General features: G+C 38.4%; 1 protein-coding gene and 1 non-coding gene across 2 annotated transcripts; both read left to right on the top strand.

Annotated features, from left to right (window-relative positions):
* The first annotated feature begins 36 nt into the window (after positions 1-36).
* Positions 37-108, top strand: TRNAE-UUC (transfer RNA glutamic acid (anticodon UUC)). Its single transcript has one exon. It is a non-coding gene; the product is annotated as a tRNA-Glu (tRNA).
* A 2,055-nt stretch (positions 109-2,163) lies between these two features.
* On the top strand, positions 2,164-4,647 carry LOC132031940 (G-type lectin S-receptor-like serine/threonine-protein kinase LECRK2). The gene has a single exon (XM_059421794.1). The coding sequence runs from the start codon at positions 2,164-2,166 to the stop codon at positions 4,564-4,566; it is 2,403 nt and encodes an 800-aa protein (XP_059277777.1). The 3' UTR covers positions 4,567-4,647.
* Positions 4,648-10,426: the final 5,779 nt, after the last annotated feature.

Here is a 10,426-nt window from a genome sequence, read left to right as displayed (position 1 = left end):
TACTTACTTTTTGTCATGGTTCAAAGATCAAACAAATCCGTTATCGTCCAGCGGTTAGGATATCTGGCTTTCACCCAGGAGACCCGGGTTCGATTCCCGGTAACGGAATTTTTCTTTTTTTTTGAAGGGGAGTCTTAGAGCAATGATATAGTTGTCTCCGTGTGTCCGTCTCCATGTGACAGGTCACGGCCTCCGAAAATTGCCAGCGTGGGATATTTTATACTCCGAGTTGTCTTTTTTATGCCTTAAAGATCAAATGGATTTTGGAAAAGGGCCAAATATACACCTGTACTATCGGAAAAAGTGTCAAATATACCCCTTATTTTACTTTCGGTTCAAATATACACTTGCCGTTATACTTTCGGTCCAAAAATACCCTTCCCCCGTTAAAATTGTCCAAGATGGACATTAAATCTGACGTGACACTGACAACTCGGTGAGTTATAACTCATTTTTATTTCTATTGGCTGATCAAACTATGTTCTTTTCTTTAAATTTGTTGAACCAAATGGCTAGTAAGAATCCAGATGATCCATTTCCAATTTTTCGAAAGCCAAAAGCAAAATCTCCAGATGGGGATGGCCAAATTTTAGAAACATCACTTTTATTGAGTGTTGAACCTAAACTAAGTTGAACCTAAACTAACATTTTTGTAAGATTGAGCAATTGTTGAAGGTAGACGCACTAAAAATTGCAAGTAGAAACAGATGGAACTGCGGAAGACCATGAATCGGGATTGTCTTGTAGGGGCCCGACTTAAATCCAATTATTACTTTATGTCTACATCAGTAAGCTACGTTTTCTAGAATCCAGAACCCACATACTCAAAATTCTAACTCCGCCTCCGTGTATATATGTATACAGAGCGAGAGTGACATACAAAATACATACAACGACATAATTGTATGTGTTGTCATGTTGTGTATGTCATATATATGTTTTGTATGTCTGTATATGTCAATGTTGTTGTTGTTCAATTTCTCTATCGTTTATAGTTACCCAATTGTGCTTCTGTCAGTTGCTTGTTTCCGAAGTAGTTTTTTTCTGAAATTTTCAAACTTGATTCATGTTTTCATTGGACTGTTTTTAGTAATATTTGTTTTTCTTCGTCGAGAAAGACATTAAAGGGTTAAGTATGCGAGGCAAATAATTTGGATATAATAGAACGAGAATCTTAACCATTATTTAATTCACAAGAGGTACAATCCTCCCCGATGAAGTTTGACTGCCTTGTCTCGCCCTTTCACATTTAATAAAAGAGAAAGCTGTCTAAAAATAATAATATCAAATACAAATTGGATAGATAATCAAACAAATAAAGGGAGTCCAGTGCACAAAGCATGTGCGTTAGCAGGGTCCGGAGAAGGGCCAAGCACCTGCAAGCTTACCCCAACGTAAGATTTAATTGCTATCATTACCATTTCCGACTCCCGACCTATAAGTCACATGGAGATAATCATACAAATAAGTACCCATAATTCCATTGACCAAAAAGTTCTCGTCCAATTCTTAATATGGTGAGCCGGCAGATTTGTTTACGGGTTTCCACTTTCTAAGCCACTTTTGAATAGGTAGGAATCAATTGAAAGGTTGTGACGTTAACAGGATTATGAAGTGACAGTTCTTTTTTTAGATTTAAATATTGAGTATTTAGATAAATAAAAAAGATAGTTAGGTAATGCAACTTTTAAGTCTTAAGGTCCATTTTTAATATAATATAGAAGCTAAGGACTCCAAAACAAAATTGTGTGCTTCTTACAAAGAAGCAAGAAGTATGATGAGATGGTTGGGATTCACTCACTCTACTTAGAGGTGATGTGTTTAAGCCTGAGAATAAAAAACTTGGCTCGAAGCGCCTTATTCCCCGTGGTGAACCTATGCGCCGCGAACTCAAATTAGTTGGAGCGGTGGATTTGGAATACCAGATACTTAAAGCCAAAAGTGAGAGACAAAAAAATAACAAAATAACTTTATCCGTCAACTTATCCAGGTCAAGAAAAGTTGGACCAGTGACCTATTCAACATTTGCTTTAAGTAATGTTGTCCAAGAAAGGTCATTGATGATTGACCAAGCTGCAGTTGTAATTTGCGTAAGACTTGCAACATTATATTTGTAGCTGATAGGTGTAATTCCATGTATCCATTCTGATTTTCAAGTCTTAAATGGCTTCTGCAGTTGTCCCTCACCTGTTTCTACTTGCAACCTTTTTACCGCTTCTACCTTCAACAATTGCTCAATCTTACAAAAATGTTAGTTGGGGTTCAATACTTACTACGAGTGATGTTACTATATTTTGGCCATCCCCATCTGAAGAATTTGCTTTTGGCTTTCAAAAAATTGGAAATGGATCATCAGGCTTCTTACTAGCCATTTGGTTCAACAAACTCAAAGAAAAGACCATAGTTTGGTCAGCCAGTAGAGATAAAATCGTGCCGGATGGATCCAAAATTGAGCTCTCCATGGATGGAAGACTAGTACTCACTGATCCAAATGGTCAAGAAATATGGGCTCGTGGCATGGCCAGTGCTGGAACAGCCTACGGAGCCATGCTTGACACTGGAAATTTTGTGCTAGCAACCAGTAGTAATTCAGTTACTCAATGGCAGAGCTTTGATGAGCCAACTGATACGATTTTGCCTGGCCAAGTACTTAAAGGAAGAACTAGGCTTGTCTCAAGCTTCTCTGACACGAATGTATCGAGTGGAAAGTTCGAGCTTGGTGTTAAAGATGATGGAGATCTGGGACTTTACCCAGTTGCAACACGTGATGAATACTGGTTAATCGAGACTGCTGGCAGTGGTTACCAGGTGGTATTCAATCAATCCGGCTTTATTTTCTTTCAAGCAAAAAATGGAACTATGTTAAATTTGTTATCCTCTTCCATTGAGGCAAACTCAACAACAAGTCAATTGTATCACCGAGCGATTCTTGAATATGATGGTGTTTTTAGGCACTATGTGTGTCCGAAATCTTCTAGTGGGGGGCCAATGGCATGGTCTACTTTGAATTACTTTCCCGTTAACATCTGTTTGTCTCTCCCCCGATATAGAGGAGGGGTTGCTTGTGGTTTCAACAGCGTTTGCTCGATAGGAACTGACCGGAGGCCAAGGTGTGATTGTCCAGTTGGGTATATCTTGAATGATCCAAATGACAAAATAGGCAACTGCAGGCCGAATTTCCCTGAGCAAGTTTGTAACAATGAATCGCGAGACGTTGAGGCTTTCACTATCCACGAACTGCTCAACACTAACTGGTTTGGCGGCGATTATGAGTCTTACCAGGATGTTACCAAGGATTGGTGCAAACAGAATTGTTTGAGTGATTGTTTTTGTGTTGCTGCTGTTTATGGTACAGACAACACTTGTTGGAAGAAAAGGTATCCGCTTTTAAATGGGAGAGAACATCCAGCAGATTTAGGCAAAGCTTTGTTAAAAATAGGGAGAGACAATTCCACTGCGGGATCAACAACAATGACTACACCTCAGTCTCAAACCGGTGAAAAAAGGGAAAATCAATCTAGTCTAATCATTTCTGGTTCTGTGTTGTTGGGCAGTTCAGTTTTCATCTTAATGGTGTTGGCCTTTTTGTATGTTAACTTTAAAGGAGAAAATACAAAGAAGCTTGTACCATATCAAGCTGTTCCAGGAGTGAACATAAGAAGTTTTAGCTACAATGAGCTAGAAGAAGCTACAAACGGATTCAAGGATGAGTTAGGAGCTGGGGCCTTCTCAACAGTTTACAAAGCGGTTCTTAATGACGAAAATGGGAAAATCGTCGCTGTAAAGAAACTACACAAGATGGTGACCGAAGGAGAACAAGGATTCCGAGCCGAAGTGAATTCATTCAGCAGGACTAATCACAAGAACTTGGTCCAACTCCTCGGGTTCTGCAATGAAGGCCAACACCGGCTTTTGATATATGAACACATGGAAACGGGCTCAGTAGCAGACTTGCTATTCAAAGATTGTAGGCTTAGTTGGTCCCAAAGGGTAAAAGTTGCCATAGACACTGCCAAAGGGCTTTTCTATTTGCATGAAGAGTGTAGTATCCAAATTATACATTGTGACATCAAGCCCCAAAATGTGCTTTTAGATGAAAATTTGACAGCAAAAATAGCAGATTTCGGAATAGCCAAGCTTTTGGGGAAAGATCAGACTCGAACGACCACTAAAATACGTGGAACGAGAGGGTACGTAGCCCCAGAGTGGTTCAGGAACATGCCTATAACCGTCAAAGTGGATGTGTACAGCTTTGGAATCTTGCTTTTAGAGCTGATTTGCTGTAGAAAAAGTTACGAGCAGGATGTGGCGAATGAGAATGAAATGATACTCGCGGAGTGGACTTGTGATTGCTATAGAAGAAAAGAGCTGCATTTACTCGCAGGCAATGATGAAGAGGCAAAAGAAGATATCATGAGGTTCGAGAAGTTGTTGATGGTTGCTATTTGGTGCATTCAAGAAAGTCCGTCATTAAGGCCTAGCATGAAGAATGTCATGCTAATGCTTGAAGGTTCTGTGGAGGTCTCAATTCCTCCTGACCCGTTTTCCTTTATATGTTCTGTTTAGATCAACCTTGTTTTTCGCTTATCCTTTTTGTATGCTAAGTTGCTCGGGCTCTCTTAAAAATGCACTATTTTAGAGGGTTCGACGCGCAACCGTTGGTGTTTTTGTAGAGTCCATGCAACATATATAGCTTGTATGTTCTCTGCATTATGTTTCTTGAAATGTGCTATTCCAATTTCAAGTCCAGGTTAATCATAGCAAAACAAAAGTAGAAAATCCATCTGATCTTTAAGCCATAACTACTGAAAGGTTATTATGCTATAAGAATATGTTTCTGCAATTTCCAAAAATTTATGTGGTCTAAACAATGAATTCTTGAATTTCTCTATGCTTTGTGCATCTCTTAGGCTATTTTGCATTAAGAAGCTTAACACTTTCTTGTTGACAATGAACTAGGAAGATTTGCAATATTCACTCACCACATCAAAATCATATAAATCTTCAGGATTGTCCTGCCCAATGCCATCACAAGTTAGAACAAATTTTAGTTTGCAGCTCCCATACTTATCGTTCGGATTGATCCTAGTCAAATAGGGTATGTATTTATTAAATTAAAATAAAAAAGGATTAAAATGTAGAGCAAAAATTATCACTCATCGGCAAGTTGGGTCTTTCAGTGATTGTGACTTTTGTGTTAGTAGGATGAAAGTTTTGTGATTTTTTTGTTAGAAGACATCGTCATGTGACCATGGTGAAAAAAAACCATAATTATGTGAACATTTACCCCAAAATAAAGACTCGGCTTATGATAATTTTCTGAGAATGAAAGCACTTCCGTTCTTCAACTAAACTCCATTCTCCCCTGGAGCAATACCTTTTTCCAAAACAATGATTTGCAAATACTGATGGCCAAAACAATTTTTGCGTATACCTGAGCTTACACATACAGACAAGTGACAATATTCATTTATTTTAATATGTTGTTGTAGTTAACCCGTCTTATTTTCAGGTCGAATATTTATATGTAATTATCATTTGAATGACCAAATTGCGTAAGAAATTTAGCCGCTAGTGCATATAAGTTAAATGGATTTCTGCTCCAGCTTCCAAGAAGAAAGCTCGTCTACCAAACTTGTCAACAAAGGCCATTCAAATGGTGAAGCGATGTTTATTCTTGCTTTAATTTTTAATTGCTATGTCGAAATTATTTGGTTTGGTCTAAGCATTAGTTGTGGGTAAATATTTATCGAAAGTAATGAATCGAAATCACCAAAAGGATATGGTGGGATGGAAATATCTCACCATATGCTTCACTAAGATATTTCGGGTTCAAATCCTGAAAATGAAAAATTTGGTAGAAGTGTTTCCTCGTTAGTATGTAATAACATATATAGTACAGTTACACAAGAGAAATGTAATACATGCCATTATAAAAAAAACATTCTTATCGCTCTGCCTCAATTCCTCTTCGATTCGAAGGTGCTTTTGAATTTCTTCCAAAGAAAAATCTTTAGAATCATGGAGAATTTTCTTCCTATATCCTTTTCAAGATGGTGGCAATTTTGTTATAATTGCTCCAACTTGAAAAGATGCAGGAATTTCAATTCCCGCACCCCTCAACTATTTTGTTATAACCTGCAGTTCATGTACTTGTGCCAAAATAGGCATATCATCCTTAAACTTGAACTCAAAATACTTAGAAACAAGAAACTTTTTGGTACCTTCCTCCTTGGCTTTGTATTTAAATTCCAAGGCATTCCAGATTTTCTTTGCCGAAGGTTCAACAGTATAGAGATCATAAAGACAATCAGAAAGTGTGTTTAGAATGTGACCTCTACACATGAATTCATCTTCCTCCCTCCTTTTCCTTTGTGCCTTTAAGTTCTGCAGAATCATCATCTTTCGGTGGAGGAATTGGAGTAAGACTTGGATCAAGCACATAAAAAAATCTTCAAAGCAGTCATAAATTTCAATTTGTCCCTCCATCTTATGAAACTTGCACCATCGAAACGCTTAAGATAGACAAAATCTTGGTTCATAATTTTGATAGTGTCGTAATTCATGATAAGAAATTAATACCAAACCAATAGTTTTCCGAAAACCCGTAAACTCCAAACGAAACAGAACTGAAAAATTTAATTTAGACGGAACGATCAAACTGCTGAAGGCAAAAATGAAAACCAGCCAAAAAAGTATAATAATAATGGAGGAATGTTTTCCAAAGCAGTGAACCAAGGAAACTGGAATGTGATCCTGCGAACCAAAAGGAGGAACCAAGAAGTCAAAAGCAAACTTTTATTTTGCCAAACAAACACCCAAGTATTAACGTTATTTACCCAACCAAAACAAATTGCTCCAAATTTGAATTCAACAGTAGTCAATGAAACCAAAAGGAACAATGGGTTCGAAACCGGTGAATCCAAAACGTAAGGAGAACTGAAGAAATACACCAATAATCTTCAACCAAAACTGTTGATAGAACCTATGAGTCCACCCTTTTAATGTTCACCACCTGAAAGTTCACCAAACGCTTCAAGGGACTCGGGTCCCTAAGATGTTTTCACAGTATAATGATGGAAAGTAAAGTAGCGAAAAGATATTTACCTCGAAAACTCCTTACTCAAGGGATTAAAAACCACGACCTACCCCAGTAGGATTTCCAACATCACTAAACTGAGCAAATTTTCATATTACAAGCTTTTGCAACCTAGGAATTAAACTCTTAATCCCTCCCCTTACAATAACTCTATTGCAAGCACTTTCTCTGACTAACTCTAGTCAAACACCAAACTAATTCAGCTAGCTCTAGCTGAATCCTCACACCACTATGACTAACTCTAGCCAAGTGTTTACAACAAAAAGCTTGATAAAGACAAAATACTCACGAAACTCTTCTTAAAGAAGTGTAGGTTTACAATGTAGAGATCATAAAGCCTAGACAATTCTAGGACACAAAACATCTTTCGAAACATCTTTCGTTCTTGAGATCTAGTCCTTGAAATCTGTCTTAGCTTGTTCTTGAAAGCCCCAAGGAGAACTGTGGTGGCTGCACTTGTATGAGTGTAATCTTTTTAGGTTTTCAAGTGTTGGGTTAAATAATGCTCAAAATGTTGTATAAATATGACACCAATAGAGAGCATGTGACTATGGACATACATACGCAATAAGCCAGCTTCTCGCTAAATCGTGCGTAAATAGCCTACAATTTGCAACAGCAGCTGGTGGGAAGCCCCAGTGGGGGCCTGATGGGGAACCTGGTTCTTTTCCCATTTGTCAAATTATCAAAACTATGAACTATGAAATGCTATAACTCATCAATTTCACCTTTTTTGATGATGACAAACTTGTACGGATATTCCCCCTGAGGACCAGGTTTCTACTTCATAGAAAGCTCAGGTGGAAGGGACGATGCAGCTGTTTCATATGTTTACGAGACTCACAATTGTGCAATATTCAACCAGCTTGTATCCAAAAATTCCCACTAAATATTTAACTTGACTTGTGTCCGGTGAATTCCCCTAAGGACATGACCCACAACACTTGAAGAATAACAAGCACAGAGCACAACCAAACTACTCGCAGCACAAACAACAACTCTTTCCCCCTTTTGGCATCATCAAAAAGAGATATTAAGCACAAGTGTAAAGAAGATCAAAGATATTAACTCAGGTCACAGGGGCAGACTCAGAGGATCAGTAACTAATGCAACCAAAGTAATACAGAAAAACATAAGCACAAAATAGAGAGAGTGCCAGTGAATTAATATCCAAACGAGCTTAGCAGTCAATCTATACCACAAACATACAACATAAGCTTGCCATAGTGTCGAAGTCAGTAGTCACACCAGAACAAAAAGGGTATTTGAAAAGACAAGGACAAGGGTTAACAGACAAGGATTAATGATGAAAATGGACTGAGAGGATTGAATCATGGAATTTCAGGTTTGAAGGGATTGAAAGCTTTGAGCATCATGTCCAGCCTTGCATCTGCAGCTTTGTGAGTGCCCAAGAGGTTCTCCTGAAGTTGTTCAACTTTCTCTTCAGCTGGGCATTATCTCCTTTCAATTCAGCAATCTTTGCTATCTGCACTTCACTCAAATCTGATCCTTCTACCTTTAACTTAGCAATATCAGCTTTCAATAGAGCATTTTCAACCCGCAGCCTTTCCACTTCAGCCAAGATCCTCTCGTTTACCTCAATGAGACTAGAAATAGTAGAGGTGCATCCTGCTCCTCCTTTCTTTTGCATAATGTCACACTCTTCCAGGGTACTCAAGGAAAACTATTATTTTTTAAGTCCTTTGGTGACCTTTCCAAAGGATTACCTTGAAGTGATCAAACACTTTAGTCAGAAGGAAGCCATAGGGAAGACCATGTTTTCCATCCTTTGCGTCCACAACTTTTATCATGTGCTCGATCATGATAGAAGGTAGGATGATCAAGTGTCCTCCATCCAGAATCTCCATGAGGAATAGGTCCTTCTTAGATGCTATACACCTCTTTTCAGTCCTAGGCAATAACACTTTGTTGACTAGCTCGAAGAGAAGCTGATACCGTGGTTTCATCTGTTTCTTGTAGAGAGTTTCAATGGTTACCCGCTTTCCTATTTGGACTATGATACCTTTGAAGTCGTCTGAGGCTTTGATGTCTTTGTCATTTCCCAATTTCTTAATTCCTTCAATTGGGACATTCAGAATTTCCCCCAACTGAGCTTCATCCAATGTAAACTTAACTCTTCAAACCTTACAGACCAGGGTATGATTGTCAGTATATTGCAGATTCACAAAGAAATCTGCTACTTTCGTCTCACAGACGACTGCAGGCCCTTCAAGAAGATGATTCCAATTCTGAGCTCTCAAGATCTGCACTTAACCATCAAATCCTTGGTGCCCAATTGCCTTTGGATCAACAACTCTACCAAGCAACACTTTTTGACCTCTTAAATTTTCTTGTCTCAAGTTTTCTTCATCCCTTTTAGATTTTCCATTTTTGCTGGAACCAGGTCCCTCAGTCGAGATTACTTTTCTTTTCTTAGAGGGATCTACTTCCCCACTGACTAGGCTCCTTCTCTTCTTAGGAGAGGGGTCCACTTCCTTTTCCTTTCTTATTTTTTCACTGACTTTCTCAGCTTCTACCTCACCCACATTTTCCTCGTCATCAATTACAGATCTGTTCCTCGTCCTTTTAGATTTCTTCTTTAAGAGGAGATTCATTCTCATCTTTTTAAACTTTTCTTTATACGGACCAGACAATTACTTCGCCTTCTCATCTATCAAACGGCTGAGTTTTGCCAACTTTTGCCAACTTTCTATTCTTACTAGTACTCTTCTCCTTGTTACCTTGAGGAGCAGAGTGGAGTTGTGATGTGGCCCTTCGTCTAGTGATGGGAGGTCCCTTTTCTAGAGCTGATGTGGGTTTGCCCTTGCTTCTCCTTCGTTTTGATTTTGCACTTCCAATTCAACACATGAGGAACGTTCAAAAAGCTATATCCTTATCTGAGTTTATCTAATTTCTTTCAGGATTTTCCTTTGCAGATAATTTTGTGAGATCAGGTTCCTTTTCTGAGGGGTCTTTCCAGGAGACAACAACTGTGGATAGAGGTACAATATCCAAACAATCTCTTTCAGGACCAGGTCCTTCGTTTATTTCCTTTGTTCCATTGGAATTTTCCTATTCTCTTCCCGTTTTCACGACTTTCTTTTCAATTTCTTCTTCAGCAGAAATCTCTCTCCAGAAACTTCATCAACAACATCATTCAAAACCTCTCTGACAATGTCATTAAGGTAGTCACCTACATTTTCAAGACCAACATTTACATTACCACTTTCCATTGGCAATTTTGGTCCAGATTTGTCATTGATTTTCACTTTTTCGACATTGACTTCTCTTAATTTCTCTATGTTCTCACCCGGTCTGAGAACCACT

This window comes from Lycium ferocissimum, chromosome 9 (assembly GCF_029784015.1).
Source record: "Lycium ferocissimum isolate CSIRO_LF1 chromosome 9, AGI_CSIRO_Lferr_CH_V1, whole genome shotgun sequence".
In the NCBI taxonomy this organism is placed as follows: domain Eukaryota; kingdom Viridiplantae; phylum Streptophyta; class Magnoliopsida; order Solanales; family Solanaceae; genus Lycium; species Lycium ferocissimum.
The sequence above is the reverse complement of the archived record's forward strand: the minus strand, read 5'-3'. Positions and strand labels throughout refer to the sequence as shown.

Coding starts and splice junctions, on each gene's coding strand:
- LOC132031940 (XM_059421794.1), top strand. CDS start 2,164: ATGGCTTCTGCAGTTGTCCCTCACCTGTTTCTACTTGCAACCTTTTTA.